Source organism: Linepithema humile, chromosome 2 (assembly GCF_040581485.1).
Source record: "Linepithema humile isolate Giens D197 chromosome 2, Lhum_UNIL_v1.0, whole genome shotgun sequence".
NCBI lineage: Eukaryota > Metazoa > Arthropoda > Insecta > Hymenoptera > Formicidae > Linepithema > Linepithema humile.
Window position 1 is genome coordinate 16,143,787 of NC_090129.1, and position 21,804 is coordinate 16,165,590.

The 21,804-nt window shown below is 37.7% G+C and overlaps 2 protein-coding genes across 2 annotated transcripts; both read right to left on the reverse strand.

The window, feature by feature from the left end:
* Positions 1–614: 614 nt before the first annotated feature.
* On the reverse strand, positions 615–5,788 carry LOC105667930 (uncharacterized). Its single transcript, XM_067349294.1, has 3 exons — positions 1,528–5,788; positions 1,346–1,426; positions 615–952 (listed from the first exon to the last, which is right to left on the reverse strand). Exons 1-3 carry the CDS (start codon positions 5,786–5,788, stop codon positions 615–617), a joined length of 4,680 nt encoding a protein of 1,559 aa, XP_067205395.1.
* A 5,911-nt stretch (positions 5,789–11,699) lies between these two features.
* Positions 11,700–12,491, reverse strand: LOC105667931 (uncharacterized). Its single transcript, XM_012360064.2, has one exon. The coding sequence runs from the start codon at positions 12,489–12,491 to the stop codon at positions 11,700–11,702; it is 792 nt and encodes a 263-aa protein (XP_012215487.2).
* Positions 12,492–21,804: the final 9,313 nt, after the last annotated feature.

The following is a 21,804-nucleotide window of genomic DNA, read 5'->3' on the forward strand; positions in this document are numbered from 1 at the left end:
AAATATGTAAATTATATTTTTTAATTATATTTTAAATTATATTTTAAATTATATTTTTTATTATCCCAACTCCTCGTATATTTTTCCTATGCCTCGTTTTATCCACTACAGACCTATCTTACTGCGTGACAAAGGCGCGTGTCAAGTTACTGCTTGAGATAGGAGAAGGAAAGAAATGAGTGGACAATAAGAATGAGAATATTAAAAGTTTATAATATTAATAATAATTTATTCTTCTAACAATATATATTGTACGAAACTATAACTCGTTAGGTTATAATTCTTTTTCACAGACGCCACTCTTCTGTATCTGTGCTTTGCGTCCATGCGATCCTGGCCTTGTTAAAGGCCTTTATCTTATTAAATGCAATTTCTTTTTGTGATTTATAAGTTTATTGAAACGTGTTGATACAATGACTAATGATATAAAATAAAAAACTCGTGGTACTCAAATAAATTGTACTGTATCGTTCGCGACATTTTTTTAACTAGTGACGCACGCTCGCTTGCTTACGCGATACTCATTTGTTTCTTCGCTACAATAGACCGCGCCAAATTTAAACTTAATAATCTAAACATCCTGCCCCCTTGAACTGTGTAGTTCAACAGTTATGTTATAAGGTTTCATTCATAGGTAAACGCGCTACATTTTTTACCGCTCGCTTGTAACTTCCAGTTGTAGTTTTTATTTCTACAACTCTAACTATTCCATCTTGACCTGGATACAGTGCTGTGACTCGTCCTAAAGGCCAATATAATGGAGGAGTTTTATCCTCTCTTAATACAACCAAATCTCCTATCTGTAGATTATGTGATTTAGTTTTCCATTTTGTGCGCTGAGTTAATTCAGTCAAATATTCTTTATTCCATCGATTCCAGAAGTCACGTTTAATTTTGTGAATGTGTTGCCACTGAGATAATCGGTTACTTGGAATGTCTGTAAGATCAAATTCTGGAATTGATGAAAGTGATCCGCTAATCAAAAAATGGCTTGGAGTCAATGAATTCAGATCATCTGGATCTGATGACAACGAGGTAAGTGGCCGAGAATTCAATACTGCCTCGATTTCAATAATAAGAGTGTTAAATTCTTCAAACGTAAAAAGTGTATCCTTAGCTACACGGAATAAATGATACTTAAATGAACGTACAACTGCTTCCCAAATTCCTCCAAAATGAGGAGATCGAGGTGGTATAAACTTCCAAACCACTTCCTGTTCACTTAACCACTTGGTTAACGCATTCTTATGAGATTCGGTGTTTACAAAATCATATAGCTCATGTAATTTATTTTTTGCGCCAACAAAATTTGTAGCGTTATTAGATAGTATAATGTTTGATTTACCTCTTCTACTAAAAAATCTTTTAAGTGCTGCCAAAAATGCATCAGTAGTGAGATCACTAACTCCTTCTAAGTGTGTACTGCCTTTGAAGATAAACATATAAATACTGAAACATAAATTTTAATTTTGTTACGATTGCAATGTTTTTTCTCTTTTATCCAAAACGGACCACAATAATCAATACCTGTGTTTACGAAAGGTCGAGAACATTCGAACCTATACTTAGGAAGATTACCCATTAGATGTTTTAACATTTGTGGTTTTAACTTGAAACATGTCATGCATTCACGAATAATCTTTTTAATACGATTTTTTCCATTAATGGGCCAGAATTTCTGCCGAATGTAATATAAGGTTGCCTGTGGTCCGGCATGTAATTGTGAACAATGTGTATGCCTTATGATAAGATCAGTAATGTGATGTTTCTCCGATAGAATAATTTGATGCCGTTGTTCATAGCTTAAATTAGAATACCCAAGTCTACCTCCAACGCGTAATAAGCCAGAGGAATCAATTAATGGATACAGAGAAGTAAGTTTGCTATTTGCCTTGAGACTCTCTCCTTTCTCTAATTGGCTTATTTCGCTAGTAAAGGCTTCGACTTGTACAAGTTTTACAATAACAGACATTGCTCGATTTAATTCAGAACCACTCAACATTCCCTGGATCCTGTGCTCTACCCGACAATTGTCGATAAATCTAAGACACCATGCCACCACCCTGCAAAGCACTACTATGGATGAAAATTGTTGTAGAATGTCACAACTCCTTTCTATCTTCAAGTTAATTGTTGCTTGTTGTTCCGGAATCTCCGCTAATGTAGGAGTAAAGCTTGGCCAGGTATGTTCGTCTTCCAATAACCAAGGAAGTCCGTGAATCCAGATACTATTAACAAGGTTGGAAGGAAGAATTCCTCTTGAAACTAAATCAGCAGGATTATCCTGTGATGATACATGTCTCCAATTAAAAGTCGCTGTTGTCTCTTGAATGGCAGCTACGCGATTTGTTACAAAGGTTTTTAGGCGATGTAACTGAGTGCGAATCCAATGCAGCGTAATAGTCGAATCTGACCACAGCACTACCTTACTAAATGTCGTGTTGAATGCTTCCAGCACTGTCTGACAAAGTTGCGATAGGAGTACGGCTGCGCATAGCTCCAATCTTGGTATTGAAAGTTTTTTAAGTGGAGCCACTTTTGATTTAGAACACAGCAACAGTACCTGATATGAACCGGCTAAATTTGATGATCTTACATACATACAAGCTCCGTATGCAGCTTCGCTAGCATCAGCAAATCCATGCAGTTGCAAGTCCACTGATTGCGCCATACAAACATGTCTGGGAAATAATATGTTGTTTATTTCCGACAGGCTATCTCGTAGAGTTTTCCAGGCTGTGTGAATTTCCATCGGAACAGATTCATCCCATGATAACTGTAGTTTCCAGAGTCCTTGAAGTAGTATTTTAGCTTTTACGATGACTGGACCCAACAGACCGAGTGGTCCTGTTGGGACCGGGTCGTACAGAGATGCTACTTGTGACAAGATTAATCGTTTTGTTAACTTGGTTGATTCTTGACGCATTGCTACTCGATACAAAAAACAATCTTGTTTAGGATTCCAAAGAATTCCTAAAGTCTTGTGTGTCCCAGAAAATTCTAAACACCAATGCTCATTTTGATGTTCAGTTGTCATAGACTCAATGAATTGAGAATGATTGGAAGCCCATTTCCTGAGATCAAAACCTCCGCTACTTAATAATCTTGTGATTTGAGTCTTCAAGGCTATCGCTTGCTCTATTGTTTCTGTTCCAGATAGAAGATCATCAACATATAGATCTCTTGTAATGATTTCAGCGGCTTCTGTATAATTCCGCCTTTCATCTTCACTTAATTGAATCAAGGTTCTTGTAGCTAAATATGGTGCTGGCGACATTCCGTATGTTACAGTGTTGAGCTCGTAAATACGTACTGCTTCTTCTGGGTTATTTCTCCACAGAATTCTCTGAAATGGCCGATCCTTGGGATGTATGAATATCTGTCTGTACATTTTTTGAATATCTGCTGTGAAGACTATGTTATGCAAGCAAAATCTTATAATAATGGCGAGAATATTTTGTTGCACCACTGGACCTTTAAGCAATGTGTCGTTTAGTGAGATACCGCTCGATGTTTTCGCTGATGCGTCGAAAACTACTCTTAATTTTGTCGTCATGCTTGACTCCTTAATAACTGAATGGTGAGGAAGAAAACATCCTTCCTGCATGTTTGATTGCTTCAATTCCGTCATCTGTCCTAGTGATTCATAATCCTGCAGAAATTTACGATAATCTTCATACAATCTGAGATTTGCGCTTAGTCTTCGTTCCAAGCCTTGTAGTCGTTTTAAAGCTATTCCGTATGATTCGCCTAATTTTCCCTTTTGTTCATTAAATGGCAATCCTATTGAGTATCGTCCTGACGGAAGCCTCTTTACTGTCCGTTTGTAATGCTGTTCGCATTGTTTCTCCTCAGGCGACAAATTCTTTCTTGCTGGTATTTCTTCTGTCTCCCAGAACTTCTGTACAGCGTCATCAAGAGTGCTTCGAGAGAAATGGCATAAATCAACGGAGACAGGATCCAAGGAACCAGTTTTTCCAGATATAATCCAACCGAATTTAGTTTTTTGCATAACAATTGCTCCTGACCTTAACTTAACTTGACCAATACATAGCAAATGATAAAAGTATTCTGCTCCGATGAGCATATCGATCTGCGCAGGTTGATCGAATCTTGAATCTACTAATCGCAGATTAGCTGGAATATCAAGAGCCTTACGATTAATATTTCTTGAAGGTAGAACATCTGTTAACTTAGAAATAACTAAACAATTAAGCTTAAGTGTGAATGCACTACTTCTGGACTTGATGGTTGCCTTTGTTGACCATTTAACATGTGATAGTGTTTCTCCAATTCCCTTAATGGGAATATCTACTACATTTTTAGGTAACTTTAGCCTATCGCAAAGCCGTTCAGATATGAAGTTAGACTGTGATCCTGCATCTAAAATTACTCTGCATGGTTGATATTGAGCTGAAGCATCAGCAATATCCACCATGGCTGTAGACAAAATTATTTGTGAAGTATCATCTAATCGTGAACTCAGAGTCTGACTAGCGGTCTTTGAACCTTGAATTTTACCTTGTTCTTTCTGTTCAGTATTCTCTTCAATTCCTTGAGAAACATCGCTCGAATTGTTTGGATGTAGCATTGTATGATGCCTACGATCACACTTTCTGCAACTACTTGCTTTACATGCTGTAACCTTGTGATTTGCTCTGAAACAATTGAAACACAAACCTGCCTTTTTTATTGATTCTGATCGCTCAACATGACTCATAGCCTTAAACTTCTCACAATTCTGAATATTGTGGTTCTCTCCACAAACGTGACACTTGACCTTATGTTGTGATTCAAACAGAATTTGCCGTGTTTTGCTGGATGCTACCTTATTAGAATTTGATTGTTTCTGATTTGTTGTATTTGATACGTCCTTAGGAACTGCCTCTAATATATGACATCTATTACGCAAAAATTTCAGATATTGTTCTAAAGTGGGCATGTTAGTTCTATCCAATGATTTTTCCCATTCCATTTGAGTTCTTTTATCAACCTTTGAACCAATCAAGTGCAGAAGCAATGCATCCCAACCGTCGACCGGTTGCTCTAGAACTTGTAATGAGTGTATGTGTTTAAGCGCAGTGTCGATTAAGGTGCTCAAACCCAGTGCAGAATCCTTTGATACAGCCTGTAATTCAAATAATGCTCTAACGTGATTCTGAATAATAATGCGTTTATTGCTATATCTTTTCTTTAACAAACTCCACGCGATTTCATAGTTTTCTGCCGTTGAACTTAATGACTGTACTATTTGAGCAGCATTTCCTACCAAACAAGACTTTAAATAGTTAAATTTCTGTACCGTTTGAATTTTCACATTATTGTGAACTAAAGCCTTAAATGAATCCTCAAAACTTAACCATTCTTCATATTTCCCATCAAATTTTGGCAAAGTTATAGTAGGAAGCTTGACACTATTATCATTTGACGTTAAGTTTGATAATTGAGATAGTACTGCTTGAATATCTGCATTAGCCGACGCACTATCAGTCGACACCGCACTGTTTCTTCCTGAATCTAAGTATTCTTGTGCTTTTGCTACGTGCTCATAGTAATTGTTCTCAAACAATTGTCTAGACTCCTCGTCGTTGATATTTTCAGCTAATTCTATCGCCATATGAACATTTTCAAACTCTGAGAGTAAGGAGTTCGCCTTTTCAAAACGAATTCTCAGTATACTGTAATCGCGTTCCGGTATGTAATTATCCAAAAAACTCTTGAATCTCGTTAACGATGCCTTCAACAAACCACGGCGCTTCTTTAATCTAAGCAATTCGTTTTCGGCCATCGTGTATATTCTTTTAAACTATCCTTGACTGATAATTTAACCTTACTAAAATAAATACTAACCTCTATTGTCACTAAATGTATTACTTACTCTACAACTGGAAATTTCTTACGCTATTATAGATAATGTTTATCCGTAGTATAGACAAGTCTCGTTCTGACTCGTTTTTCCTTATTGTCTTGCTTTGTCTTGCCCACAGCCTTCTCAATAGTAGCCGCCTTCTCGATGTCTCTCGTCTTACAGTAATACTTGCATCCGCTTCCCTTTCAGGAATTGATTATATGCCTTTTGCTTGCAGGCATCCGGCTCGAAGGACCAAAATTATGTACGAAACTATAACTCGTTAGGTTATAATTCTTTTTCACAGACGCCACTCTTCTGTATCTGTGCTTTGCGTCCATGCGATCCTGGCCTTGTTAAAGGCCTTTATCTTATTAAATGCAATTTTTTTTTGTGATTTATAAGTTTATTGAAACGTGTTGATACAATGACTAATGATATAAAATAAAAAACTCGTGGTACTCAAATAAATTATACTGTATCGTTCGCGACGTTTTCTAACTAGTGACGCACGCTCGCTCGCTTACGCGACACTCATTTGTTTTTTCGCTACAATAGACCGCGCCAAATTTAAACTTAATAATCTAAACATATACAGAGTGTCCCATTATAAAACATCCACGCAAATTACTCCGAAGATAAGGATGATAGCAAAAAATTACCTTAACAAACGTTGTAGGATTAAAAGGGGGCCAACTGAAGGTGACCTTGACTTTGACCTCGCAGTTGATTTTCAAGGTTATTTGAAGGTCAGAGTAATTTTTTAAAATGAAAACCCCTATTTTTGATTCCAAAATCTAATAGCTGGTGTCAAGAGCTTTTCAAAACACTATAATGAAGTTATTTTTTATTAAGTACTTTTCGAGTTATGAGGCTTGTAAATTACAGTATTTTGACATAAAATACAAAATATCTTGTAAAACATTCAATTTTTGGGAATCTTACCTTAATACTTTTATGCATAAAATAATGAGACAAATCAATTGGTATAAAGAAAACACATTGGTTTTAAAAAAAAGTATGCGGCAAATTACATTTTTTTTTTTAAAGCAACTGTGTTTTTTTTATACCAATTGATTTGTCTCATTATTTTATGCATAAAAGTATTAAGGTAAGATTCCCAAAAATTGAATGTTTTACAAGATATTTTGTATTTTATGTCAAAATACTGTAATTTACAAGCCTCATAACTCGAAAAGTACTTGATGAAAAATAACTTCATTATAGTGTTTTGAAAAGCTCTTGACACCAGCTATTAGATTTTGGAATCAAAAATAGGGGTTTCTATTTAAAAAAATTACTCTGACCTTCAAATGACCTTGAAAATCAACTGCGAGTCAAAATCAAAGTCACCCTCAGTTGGCCCCCTTTTAATCCTACAATGTTTGTTAAGGTCATTTTTTGCTATCACCCTTATCTTCGGAGTAATTTGCGTGGATGTTTTATAATGGGACACCCTGTATATACAATATATATATACACTGCTGGACAAAAATATAAGACACTTCGCACTTATTTATATTCTTTTGCAAAAATCTATGCAAGTGTATATTTCATGCACGCTATGTGTAACTGACCATTTTCTGAATAGATACACAGAATTTCAAACTCGGCGGAAATACAACACAGAAGTCAGAGAAAAAAATGTAAACAAAGGCTGACGGTGGTTGGACAGAATTATGAGACACTTGATTTGTTTGACATTCTTACACCTCCTATCAGTAGCTATTCGACTTCTAGTGGATATAGAAATATAAATCAGCAGTAGTTTTGATAATATTAGTGCACGTATTCAGGATAGTAACAAATAATGCCTCGTGGGACCAAACTAAATCAAAGTGAAGTCGACCGAATCATCCTTTTGCACTCAGAAAACTATAGCATCACGAAAATTGCGAAATTATTGAACAGAAGTCGGTGTGTTATTTATAATGTTCTTAAAGATCCAGAAACCTATGGGAAAACTAAGAGGAGTGGAAGACCTCGTGCTGTATCTGAACGCGAAAAGCGTAAAATTTTGCAAATTGCTTCTAATTTCAAGGGAACTGCAAGGCAAATCGCCGTAGAAGCTGATGTCCACACAAATTTGAGAAACGTGCGTCGTATTCTACAGAAGAGCAAGCACCTGAAACGCAAGAAGTTGAAACAACGGCCTCCTTTAACCGAACAGCACAAAGTAGGAAGATTGGAGTTCGGTCGTCAACATGTTCATTGGATGAAGAATTGGAAAAAAGTCATCTTCAGTGATAAAAAAAAGTTTAATTTGGACGGGCCTGATGGGTGGAACTTTTATTTCCATGATTTGCGGAAAAATGAAGAATATTTAAGTCGTCGCCAAATGGGCGGCGGAAGTGTTGTGGTTTGGGCCGGTATTGGTTATCACGGAAAAACACAAATAAATTTCATACCAGGCCGTATGAATAGCGAAAAATATATTAAATTGATAGACGAACAATTAAATAAGTATGCAGGTCATATTGCAAATCAAGATTATATTTTTCAGCAAGACAATGCTGCTACTCATACCGCAAAAGCTGTTCAGAGATTTTTTATTTCAAAGAAAATTCAAGTTTTAAAATGGCCTGCCCGTTCACCCGACCTGAACATCATAGAAAATATTTGGGGAGATTTATCCAGAAGTGTTTATGCAGGTGGCAAGCAGTTCAACAATATTAATGAACTGAAAGAGAGTATTGTTCATAATTGGAACGCGCTACCACAAAAACGTATTAAAAAATTGTATAAGACACTGCGGAATCGGTTGTTAGATGTGATACAATTGAAAGGAGGTTTCACCAAATATTAATATAATAGAATTTGCCATTTAGAGAGAAATTTTCACAGCAGAAATGCTAATCATGGATTGATGTCTTATAATTTTGTCCAACCATAAGTCGTCTATGTTCACGTTTTTTTTTCCTCACTTTTATATTATATTGCCGACGAAGTTGAAATTTTGTTTACTCATCCAAGAGATGACAAGTAATAAAAATGGCATATGAAATGTACAGTTTCTTGTTTTGAATATATGATATATAGATATATACCAAGTGTCTTATAATTTTGTCCAGCAGTGTATATATATAGTAATAAGACATGTCCTCTGTTATATGCTAACATCACACAGGAATAAAAATATGTAAATTTAAGTGTAAGACATCATAATAAATTACTTTACAAAAAATATTAAAATAATAAATTATAAAAATATAAAAGAAAACATTATAATATAATATAATATATAATATAATATACATATATAATATAAAAAAAATTTGCTGAATATCATCATCTGTAACACAGAAAATAAAAAAATTATAAATAAAACGATTTCTACAAATAAAAGAAAAAAACTGTGATACCTACAATTAAATGGAGAAATCCGTGAATAACACAGTCATTACAGCACTTATTATATCGTTCGTGCTGATTGTATCTTGTTCCATCTGCTGGAACAGTGTGATCATAACATTTATTTGCGTCATCACCGTTGTCAAATTATTTTTGGCTTCCGCTCTGGAAACAAATCATAAAATATACAATTAAGAAATGAAACTATAAGTTACAACAATTGTACATGTGTATAAGTGACACGGAATGAGTATGTAATAAGAAAGTTACTTACATTGAAAGTATTATCGCCCCATGCTCATTTCCTTCTATGTTGTACGTGATCCGGAAGGAATCCGGAACATTTTGCTGCATCTCCTGCACCGATATTTGAAAACGATGCATTACGTCCGTCAATAATCTAGCTCTTTCAGCTACGACTGTGACCAATGCCAAAATTTGTTCGATTTCGATGTTGTAGAATTTCATTTTTTTTCTTTTTTAATTTGGCTCGCTCACAAAACTGATGCGCTATCTCACCGGCTCTCGCGAACTGTAGGAGGACTTGTGGCCGTCCGAGCCTCTGATGCATTTTTATACTCGCACCTTTAAGATGTGTTACAAATCTATATGTCCATCCTACGAGAGACATCCATATCTTCTTTCCTCAATACGTGACAAAAATGTATTTAAATAAACAAAGCACATCATATGCAAAAAGAGCACATCTTAAATTATATAATCCTTAAATGTAAAAGAACAACGGTAGCACACATCTTAAATTATACGATCTTCAAATACAAAAGCGCATTGATAGCACATGTCTTAAATTATATAATTTGCAAAGGTAGCATAATGTCAATTCTTCTTTTAGAAGGAGGAAAAAAAAAAAAAGTTTATCTCTACAAATGCTAAAAGTAGTTAAAAATCACACGATAAACAATCGATAGACGTTGAATGTGGTTTGAGAGATGTACAATGGATATTCGATAGACGTTCAATATACGTTCAAAGATGTACGATAGACATTCAATAAATGTTCAAAGACGTATGATAGACGTTGAATAAACGTTCAAAGACGTACGATAGATGTTCCATAGATGTTCAATAGACGTTCGATAGACGTTCAAAGACGTACAATACACGTTGAATAGACGTTCGAAGACGTACGAGAGACGTACGATAGACGTTCGATAGACGTTCCATAGATGTTCAATAGACGTTCAAAGATGTACGATAGACGTTCGATATACGTTCAATAGACGTTCGATTGACGTTCGATAGATGTTCGATAAATGTCTGAAAGATGTTTCAATAGATATTCTTACAATTAATAATTTATTATATCTTGTGAGATAAGCGACAGATCATATTATATGTCACATAAATGTTCTTACGTATAATCTATTATACGTCGCGGGATAAGCGATAGGTCATATGACATGGAGGATCATGTAAATGATACGGGTAAACGTACTGGATAAAAGGTGAAATAAAAGTCATACGAGTGCAATATACATCATTTTATTAACATAAAACATAACTATTTTACAACTTTGTTACGCTCAAACCACCACTTGTACAATTTGCAAACATTCTGCATAGCGCAATGTCTCGTGTGATACCCACAACGCAAGGTTCCGATTACATCCAAGTTCGTCAGGCGTGCTATATCCTCATAATCCACATCGATCGTTTCGATCTCTACATCATCTTCCAAAATCTCGCACACCCACTTCTTCTTCTTGAGTCCTTTTACATATATCAGAGGCGGTTCCGTACCAATAGCCTTGTTGATAAGGCTTTTCATCTGACTGTACGAGACGTGTTCATCTTCCCATTGGAAGCCGTGATGGTGTATCCGTAACCAACACACCAGCAATTTTTCCGATTTTGTCAACAAATTCCATGGTACGGGTTCACGAAATACGTAATGAGATAACGTTTCGCCATCTCGAAGTACCGCTGCTTTTTTCACAATAAAAATGTTGTTGAACGCGTAACCTTGCAAGTCGACGAAAATTGATACGTCAGACATCGTTGTCAATCATCGGAAAACTAACGTTCCCATTCGCACACGTCAAATTTATAACTTTTCATACGAGTCTGCGCACAATGTTGTTTAACGGATTATATTCAACCATTCGATCATGTATAATGAGACAATAGGCTGTGGTGTTTTTTTTTACAGTCTGGCTGGTATATTTTCTTTACAATCAAATTCTATTCGCACGTCGACGGTGGCACTCTTGATAGAGTCGTTTTGTCGCGAACAATCTATGACTACGAACGGACCGGCTTTCAAGAATTCATCGATATTCAAATACGTATTATCGAATCCGTAATAAGCTTTGCGGAAACGCGCATACATGTTGTACAGTATAGCGTATCGATTTCTGTCGAAATCCAAGTTTATGTCGTCGTACGGATAAAAATCTGAATTCAGATGCAGTCTCACATTGGTAAGTTTACAAGCATCAAATTGAGCAACGTTGTCAGAGAGCACATTTTTTCGATCGATTTAGAGAGCAAAGATTACGTATCGCGGTTTTTCCAATTGCGTCGCGGCTTTGACAGCCCTGGAATGCTTGGTTGTGTTTTGCAGCATGGGAAATTTGTACAGATCCCACGAACGGAAACGCATGCTCAAATATCTTCTGCTTTCCAAAGTTCGAAGAAGAGACAGCTTGTTGACTTCGCTCCGAGCTACGTGTGGCATTCGCCACTGTATTTTGAGTAGTTCAATTATTGGATTCGTATCAGCTCGTGCGATTAGACAATTGTTATCGTTGCGTGAGCATATCAATACAAGTTCATGACGCGCGTTGATTACAATCCGCTTGTAGTTCTCACAGAATCCCAAAAGAGTATTAAGCGGAACGCAAAAATTAAAGTTTTCATCGGTCAACGGATATTCATTCGGATTCCACGATGCGTATTTCAGCGTCTTGCTCTCCTCCGTCGTCAGTGATATATAGTTTTTGATCGTGCTCGTTATTCCAATGTTTCTGTTACGATCGATTTCAAATCCGTCGAGCTCGTATCGCATTTCATCAAACATGAACGCGACACAATTATTTCCCATTTTACAAACGTTATCTCTAGCCTCATCAGTAGGATTCGTAACGAGTTTTCCTTCAATGTAAAGAAAACTCTCACACGGCAACGTGTACAAATCCTGTTGCTGTATAGGTATTCGTATCTCATCGCTGTGTCCCAACGTTGTGTTAGCGTACGGATTGTACGTGTGCATCTCATATTTCACAATGCGCTCGTCGAAAACAGGCTCGTCAGCAATGTTGAGTATATCCATCTCTTTAAGCGTTTCTCACAGCAAATCCCAATAATTTTAAAAAGTTTACACTCGATGTATTCAGCTTCTTGATTGGCGATTTTTTCTCAATTTTTGTTGTTTTCTTAATCACTTGCTGTTCTCTCTCGTTCAATACGAACATTTCCTCACACCACGTCGTCGCAAGTGCAGTCTGATGGTAATTTCCTCTCCGCGACAGTTAATCAATCGTCCTTCTTGATCCATCTCACGTAGTGTAATATCATAATAACGCTCCTTGCGATGACCGGAAGGTAAATGATTTGCACCGGCGTTTCCGAGACTTTATATCCCGGAGGCACGTTCGGTGAAAATTCGTGTATCGTGTGCACAGACTTGTCGTTGGCGTACGCACCCGCGGTAATGCTGCATTCTATTTTTATAATGTTTACGTTGACAATGTTTATCAAGGAGTCTGATTCGTACCATCTCCTCGGTTCCAGTATACGAGCTGTTGAAAATCCCAACAATGTGTTGTGAGTCCAGAGAACCACAACCAATTATTAAATAATAAAATATATATATATATATATTAATAAAATATAATTATATAAGAATATTTATTACATATCAGATTAAGATATCAGATAAGAACACTGACGATTCAGTGCGTTTCCGGCTCGTGCGAGACACCGGAGAATCGCGCAGCGAAAATGAAAACCTAATTCACTTTTAACACGAGAATGCTGACGAACTATCGGATTTCGTCAGCAAGTTCGATCAAAAAGACCTTCAAAAACTGCAATCAATTGTAGTTTCGCGACTATAAAATCGCCGTCGCGAGATCACGACGGCGGGTCGAAAACTAACAGTCAAACTGGACAGACGTATATCCATTGGGACCACGAATTAAGAAGATCGCAAATTATAATGAATCGCTAAAGCAAATAAGAGTAACTTGAGGCTCCGTGATACTAAACTAAGGTAAAAATTCCTGACGAAACTTAGTTTAACTATTAGCAAGAGAACTTGTAATAAATCAAGAGACCAATGAATATACGGAAGATTGTTTTTATTAAAAAAAAAACAACTAAGTATTATTTCCCGGATTCCCGGCCTAACTCCCCGGCAGATCCCGAACCCGTGCCCTACTACCAAGGGCACAACAAATGGTCCAATGGTATTTGGTTTAGAGAAATTTATTCGAAAAGCGCACTTGATTTTACTTTTCATAGTATTATTAGTAGTATTAACATAAGGACGAAGTGACAATGGATAATCATCATTATTTTTTTTTCGTTTTTGTAAAATTGCACGTTTCAGATATGCATCAATGGCGTCCATTTCGTACGATCCTTCGGGAATTGTAATTTCCTCATCATTATCGTCAAAGTAAAATTTATTGTTTGTCAATGTCACGTTCGGTATCGTGTTGTAGGTCTCCAATGTGATTAAGCCGAGTTCGTATTCTCAATCGCTTAAATCTATCGGTGGAAAATAGTCCATCGTGAGAAGGCTGCTCTTGCCGCTAAGTGTGAGTGTCAGCGACATGATTCTAGCGACGACTGACGTCGATCGACGATGGGTCGATTCTTAAATCCATTTGTCGAAGGAACAATAGGCACAATTGTCCGCAGATCGTTTGATTGTACGTCTGATAGGCCATGTGATTGTATGTTATCGTTGTATCGGTGCCGAGATAGCGTACAATTTCCTTCGGTGGTTGCAAATTACTAAAACTGTTAAAGTGCATGGCGCGATTGCCTCTCTTGGCGTACGCCACCCAATGCGTGCCCGGTCTATCGACATCGTCCAAATTTACGATACCACTCTCGTTTCGATATATCTTGTGCGGTAAGGCGTTACGCATGTAGACGCCTCGGAAATACGGTATTCGCATACGTTTCGCCATTTGTTTCAACTGTAAATTGGTGGTGACACCCGCAGGCATCTTTATCTTCTTTTCAACGTTTTTTTTTTCTTCTGCGAGACTCCTTTGCCTTGTTTGTACGGAGCGAGATAAAGTCCGCGTCCTTCCATAGCGCGATTGTGACGTTGCGTTTCTTCGAGTTGTCGCTGCGCAGCTTTGGCATCATTCACCGCCTTTGCGACACCTGCCGTTCCACCGGCCAGTGAACCAATAACTCCAAGAAGCGGTAACAATGGCAAGATACCGCCACGTTTCAATACCGGGAGCAGTCGCTTTTTCACTTTTTTTTTATTTTTCGCTTTGCCATTCCCATGCCCAATTTCGTCTTTGCTTTCATCGCCGCCCAAGCAGCGGTAGCAGTGGTCTTCTCTCCGAAAGTCGAGTCCTTAGCGATGATACGTTTCCGCGCTCTATCGGCGAGAACGTGATCGGCGACGTGTCGGTCCGCTAGTTTGTCGCTACGCGAGTACGCAATGTCGTGATTGCGGCACGCCGCGTCCAGCGGATTGATTCCTCGATCCCCTCGCTTGAGCCGTTTCTGCAGATGAGTTCCCGGACCGCAAAATTGATAGCCGGGTATGTGCAGTTCGAACGGAAGCGCGGTTCATGAATTGCATAAAGCGCAATCTTTAACATACGGCGCGGGTCCGTCGATGTGATCGCCTTGTTGATTGTAATGTTTGAGACACCGACGATAACCTTGCACTTCCGGATCCTCCGTTAAATGTTCAGGAAGTTTCTGCCACAGTTGCTCTACGTACCGACCAAATTCTAGCAGAAGAATCACTTTCGATATAAATCGCAACTCCTCGATCGTCAAAAGTAAAATATCGTTCGCCAGTACGAAAAACATTTTTCCAACTGAAGAATGTTCGAGCCGCGCGCACCTATAAATAGCTGGTATCCGTCGAACGTCAACCAGTGATAATTTTGTCCGACAACCGTACACGATTTGTGTAAAAAACATGGACGATAAGATGCGAGTGGGAGGGGCTTGTGCATCCAGACACGGTCGAATGCTACCAAACACGATAAGCGGTATCATTTGCGGCCCCTCGAATTGCGAATTGTAAAACAAACGTAATGTTGAGTCTGTTGGAAAGTCCGCACGGTGTGTACTTTGAAAACGTGTACGTGTACTCAAAATCGTTACATCAGCCAAAATATCAGTATCTCGAAAGATTGTTCGGAGTGATTGATGATATCGGTTACTTCACATTCTCGGATAATTGTACTGTGATACCTCCGAGTACTGCTACCGTTGTTTGGGCGGCAATGAAAGCAAAGACGAAATTGGGCATGGGAATAGCAAAGCGAAAAATTAAAAAAAAAAGTGAAAAAGCGACTACTCCCGATATTGAAACGTGGCGCTATCAAATTCTATATTTATCTTTGATGACATAGCCTGCGATAAGCAGGATGCGATACGGAAATACTTTGCAATGGGTCGTCATTCCAAAGTCGATTGCTTCTATCTGTGTCAAACGTACGCGAAGATACCTAAACATCTTGTACGCGACAACGCGAATTTGTTGATCTTATTCAAGCAGGATCGTACCATCCTTAAACATATCTACAACGAACATGTAAATACGGACATGACGTATAAAGATTTCAGTACATTGTGTCGCGCATGTTGGCAACACAAGTATGGTTTCCTTGTGATAGACAAGGACAGTGCGCTTGGTGATGAACGATACAGACGTAGTTTTAACGAGTTAGGTGGTACCACAGAGTGGTTAATTGTTCTCGAAACGTCGATGATGACGCTCGACATAAAAGATATCGAGGAGCGGGAAAGATTAGCGAAGAAGATTGCTCATACTAGCGAATCGATCCGCAAGAAGCATCGGGCGTTCAAGACTGGAAGGATAGAGGAAGGGTGGAGGAGGCGGATTTCGAGAAGCACTTTAAACCAATCGTCGAACAACAATCGTGAAACAAATTGTCGAGAACATTGGCGGTGATGATGATTCGGTTATCACGGATGCGACGGTTACACCCAAGATCTATAGAGAGAAGGTTACCTCATGCGTAAAGAAGGACGAGCGGCAAGAAGGGCAAATGCAGAGAGGGGCGAGCGGCAAGAGGGGCAAATGCAGAGAGGGGCGAGCGGCAAGAGGAGCAATGATGATCTCATCGGCGAACAGAAGCTATCTCAGACAGCTACTGTTTGTCGATGAGATCATCATGCTCTCCCCTTCCTTCATCGCCCCTCGCCCTCAACCGGTTTTACTGAGGTAACCTTCTCTCTATAGATCTTGGGTTACACCAAGTCTCGATATTGAGGTTATGGATGAATCGAACTACAACAACAAACGAAATCAATTGAGCACCGAGAAAAAGAGCAAGCGGATGCGACCAAGTACCCAGTTGACGTCACCTCGACTCCGCTCCAACCGCGAAAATTGACATTTGAATCACCAACAAATTTATCGACTGAAAACGTGTTCGAAACGACGAACCCATCTTTTGTAACATCTGTGAGACGGACGATGCAAACGTCCGATGGCCGAGAAGCGTTGTACGGTCAACTAGGCCCGCTGGGGCAAGAGTACATCGGAGCGCTCTTGAGCGGTGATAAGAAGACGGATCAAGTTTACGGAGTGTACTTTAACAATGAGGGTACGCTGCTTGGGGACAAGTGCTTTGACATCGATAAAAATAATAACATAATTGTGGACAGTGTGATATACGCGGATACGCTCGGTCTGTTTGAATTGATATTCAAAAAAATTCCCGACGATGCGATATGGAGGATGACAAACAAAAATACAAGAGCATACTTTTGGCGACCAATGCTCACAGACGTGGTCATAACATGCTTTTACCGGTTTTGGGAAATAAAGGATACAAGTATAAAAATATCATTGCACCTCTAATGTTTCTCAACAAGAGAGGTGGAGGTGTGATGACTCGTCACAATATCGCATTACCCGAGTGTAGCACGAGACGAAACGTTACACCTCAGACCATGACCGTGATCAACAAAGCGGTCGATTATGTGCACTGGGATGATCCGAATGAATTGGTCGATCGTCTTCGATTATTAGACGCCTCCCGTCAGGCGGGAAACAACGCTTATGACAACGAGTTTCTATCAATAATCGAGGAACTGCGTGAAGCGGGTCTGATTATAAATTGACCACCTTTCAACTAATGCCAATATCGCTTGTGCAACACTACAGGAATGTCTATCAATAAGTTTGGAATACAGCTTGTAAAAAACGACGCAAAGAGAGGAGAAGCTCGGTGAAGCGGTGGAGTCTTTAGAAATTACGTACGAGAAAATAGTCTCTGCGTGGATGGTGAAGCTTTCAACGCAAAGTCACATAAAATTAGACGTCTCGCCAGCCCTGAAGCCGATAACGATGCTGTGAACAAGCAACACCTGGATCATCACCTGGATTCAAGACTATTAGTGACGACATGGACAATCGTATAAATAGAAATCGTTTACTTTGCGAAAATTCCAAACGGGAAGTGCTTTTAAAACTTCAAAATTTGGAGATTACTGTACAGAACTGGAGGAAGGATAGCAACGTTTACATTCACACAAAATTTGCAACGTTGCAAAAGCAAATTACAGATCTGCGGGCTTACATCGATGAGAATATATCCAAAACCAACAGAAAAATTGCTGCGGATAATGCGGAATTGATGAATCAGATGAAGCAAATGATTAATCAAGAGATTAAAGATCTTCATAATGTTTAAAAAAATAATATTATGCATCTTCATGAAATAATAAAGAATGAATTATAAGAATCGAAATGAAAAACGATATTAGTTTGGAGAAAAGGTTGCTCGTGAATGAACTCCACGCACCAGCGAGAAGAAACTTTAAACGCAGATCTGTGTTGTAAAAGGATACGATGACTTGTGGCAAGCTGACGTAGTCGAGATGAGACTGTACTCGCAATTTAATAGCGGCTACAAGTACATTCTAACCGTCATCGATGTGTTGAGTAAACACGCATGGGCCATTCCGCTAAAGACCAAAGGTGGAATCGAAGCGGCCGAGGTGTTTTCCACGATATTTCGAGATTACAAAAAAAGTCCGAAAAATTTGCAAACCGACCAAGGAAAAGAATTTTACAACGGAGATTTTCGGAAACTTGTCGAGAAACGTCCCAGTAAACATTCGATATCTTATGTATATACATGAAATATCCATAATGTGAAAAAAATGTACTGTATATACTATGTACATACATATGATATACGCTGATGTAGATACATTTGTGGATATACATAAGATATCTTATAGATATACATAGAAGGTATATTCGAACGAGATCGCTGCCTGTATATACATAGAATATACCTCGTGTACATTTCATGTATATATATCAAACGTATATACATATGATATACGCTGAGGTAGATACATTTATGGATATATATAGGATATCGTATGGATATATATACAATGTATATTCGAACGAGATCGCTGCCTGTATATACATAGAATATACCTTGTGTACATTCCATGTATATACATGTAACCAAGATTGGGAAAGTTACTTTATAAAAGTAACTCGTTACCGTCACCGTTCTTTTTTCTAAAAAGTAACTCGTTATCGTTACTCGTTACCAATTTTAAAAAGAAACTTGTTACCGTTGCCGTTACTCAAAAAATAACGAATTGTTACAATTTCCGTTACTTTTTTTATGCATAATACAAATTTTATGCACAATTTTTCTAATACAAGATTAAATTAAACACTACAAATTTACAGTAAACATTAAAAATTTTTGAACATTATTTTTCATTAAAGTAAAAAAAATGATATAATTTTAATATAATGTGATATCGCTATTAATATAAAGTGTAATAATTTTAATAATATATAATAAAAGTAATAATTTTGATAATAAAATATTTTAAATAAGAAAAATTTTTAATAAGTTGTAAACCAGCTTTCTTAAAAATTTTTAAATGCTGTAAATATAAATTAAAAAGTTTTCTTATTGTTAGTTTTTTTATAAATTCGTAGGTATATAGAGTAAATTTGAAAAATGTAACGATAAAAATAACTGTTAAATTCGTTACTCGTTACCGAAAAATGTAACAAAGCTACTTTTTTCGTTACAAAAAAAATTTGTAACGCCATTACCGTTACAGTTACCGAAAAAAAGTAATTGTAACGGTAACAGCGTTACAAGTAACGCGTTACTTCCCAACCCTGCATGTAACATACATATATACGATATACGCTGATGTAGGTACATTTATGAATATACATAGCATGTATATTTGAACGAGATCGCTGCCTGTACATACATAGAATATACCTCGTGTACATTCCATGTGTATATAATACATGTAACGTACATACATACGATATACGCTGATGTAGGTACATTTATGGATATACATAGAATCAGTTATTAGTTTGTTCGCTTTCCGCTATGTGACGCATTATGCGCTATCTATCTCGTATTTAAGTTTTAATCATGAAAACTATATAAAACTTGCAAAAGGCGGGTAATAATATTGAAGTCTTCAATTTGAAGATGTAATAACTTTTTCTATCAGTTTAATATCTGAATCCCAACACAGGGAATTTAGATAAACTGATTGTTCAAAAATTGGGTAGATAAATATCCGAATAAATAAAAATTGTTTATTATTAAAAAACGTACTGTATATACTATGTACATACATAGAATGTACCTCATGTACATGCCACGAATTTGTATTGCACATCCTCGGAATATATCCTATGTACATACTGCGAACGTGCACTGCACATCCTTGGAATATACCCCATGTATATACCACAAATGTACACTGCATATTTTTGGAATATACCTATGTATGTACTATGGACATCCTATGTACATACATGTGGTAATTATTTCACATACATAGGATATGCGCTTTATATACTTTTCACATTTTCTGTATATACATAGAATATACAATATACATATATGTATATACATAGGACGTACATAGAATGTCCTAATGTTTATTCGGGATTACCTCGTTTTTCTGGATCGTGCTCAACGATGTAAACAGGCACGGCTGTAACCGTTTGATAATCAGTCTCGAGGACGTCTCGCTCGTTGCCTTGTTTTATTTCGAGCAATGTCTGCATAGCGGTCGCATCGCCACAGCTTCTTCGCATGTACTTTGTTCTAGAGATTTTGATCAGACTGCTGGTGCTCAAATCTTGATTGCTGTTGCATGGCATTGAAATCTTCGACAATTCGTTCAGCGGAACCTCGGAACTCGACAGGGAGAGAGCAACATCATCAGCGCTATGACGCCTTGACTTCGATAAACGTTTAAACATCGTTTAGCTGAAAATAAAAACGATATTGTAATAAAACTTATATGCGTGATTAAATAATTTAATAATTTTAATTATATAAAATACAATAGATAAATTATATAAAATACAAAAGAATTAAATAGTAAAAATAGTATTATTATTGTATTTATTTTGCTTTTTACAGAATAAAAAAATATTAATTTCAACATATTAGTGATATTATGTACGTTAGTTAAGTATCAGTTTGTTCGCGATCGAAATGAGACTCCGATCGGAACAGAGAGGTGCCGGGTGCGCTCAGAGAGAGCGAAGGGTAAGATTGGCGGCAAGGAAAGAACGGAGCGAGCAGCGAAAGGAACGAGAAGGAGAGAGAACGCTGGCGGTCGCACGAACCGGCAACCGAGCGAGAGAAAGAGAGCTAAATGGAATTAAGTGAGCGAAAAGTGAGGACCCGCAGACGCGGGGAAACGGATCAACTCGTATGAGCGCGATAAATGTTTGTAGAGCGATGATACTTGCAGAATAATGCACTTTATTGTCAATAATTAATCAAACGAAATTAACAAAAGTTCGCTGGCGATTAAGCCCGTCGATTACGTTCACGCGACAAGCGTCTAAATCTCGCAAAAAAGGAAAAGATTCGAGAAACAGCTGATTTCGAAGCCCGAAACTAAGCTTTCGTACGCTTGAGACGAAAAATGAGAAAACTAATTACTAGCACTCAGCGACTTGAAGCGTCTTCTCACTCGGAATTGAAGAAAGCTTCTGGTTTTGCAAAAATGACCGAGTGAAACGCCTGTCCGGTTGATCGGCTTGCGACCGCCTTTTTCACATCGGAGAGAGGGCCAGATGATCGATGATGATTCGTGCAGATCTAAACTCAAGCGCCAGAGAGGGGAACGCTATCTCTGATGATTTTGAAATTTTCGTCTTTTCAACGCTTCTCTCGTGGCCTTCGCTGTTAGAAGTAAAAATAGAAACAATAGCAGCGGCTCACTCGAGATTGTTTTCCGAGGCATGGTTTTCCGCGGCGAACGCTAAACGTGGTCATATTCTGCCCGTTAATGTGAATTTGTTACAACGTATACGATAACGAATTATAAAGACAAAATTATAGAAATATATGACGAAAGAAAGAAAT

Coding starts and splice junctions, on each gene's coding strand:
- LOC105667930 (XM_067349294.1), bottom strand. CDS start 5,788: ATGGCCGAAAACGAATTGCTTAGATTAAAGAAGCGCCGTGGTTTGTTG. Junction 1,427..1,527: donor TCGACCTTTCGTAAACACAG/GTATTGATTATT, acceptor TTATCTTCAAAG/GCAGTACACACTTAGAAGGA. Junction 953..1,345: donor AAGATTTTTTAGTAGAAGAG/GTAAATCAAACA, acceptor CATCAATTCCAG/AATTTGATCTTACAGACATT.
- LOC105667931 (XM_012360064.2), bottom strand. CDS start 12,491: ATGGATATACTCAACATTGCTGACGAGCCTGTTTTCGACGAGCGCATT.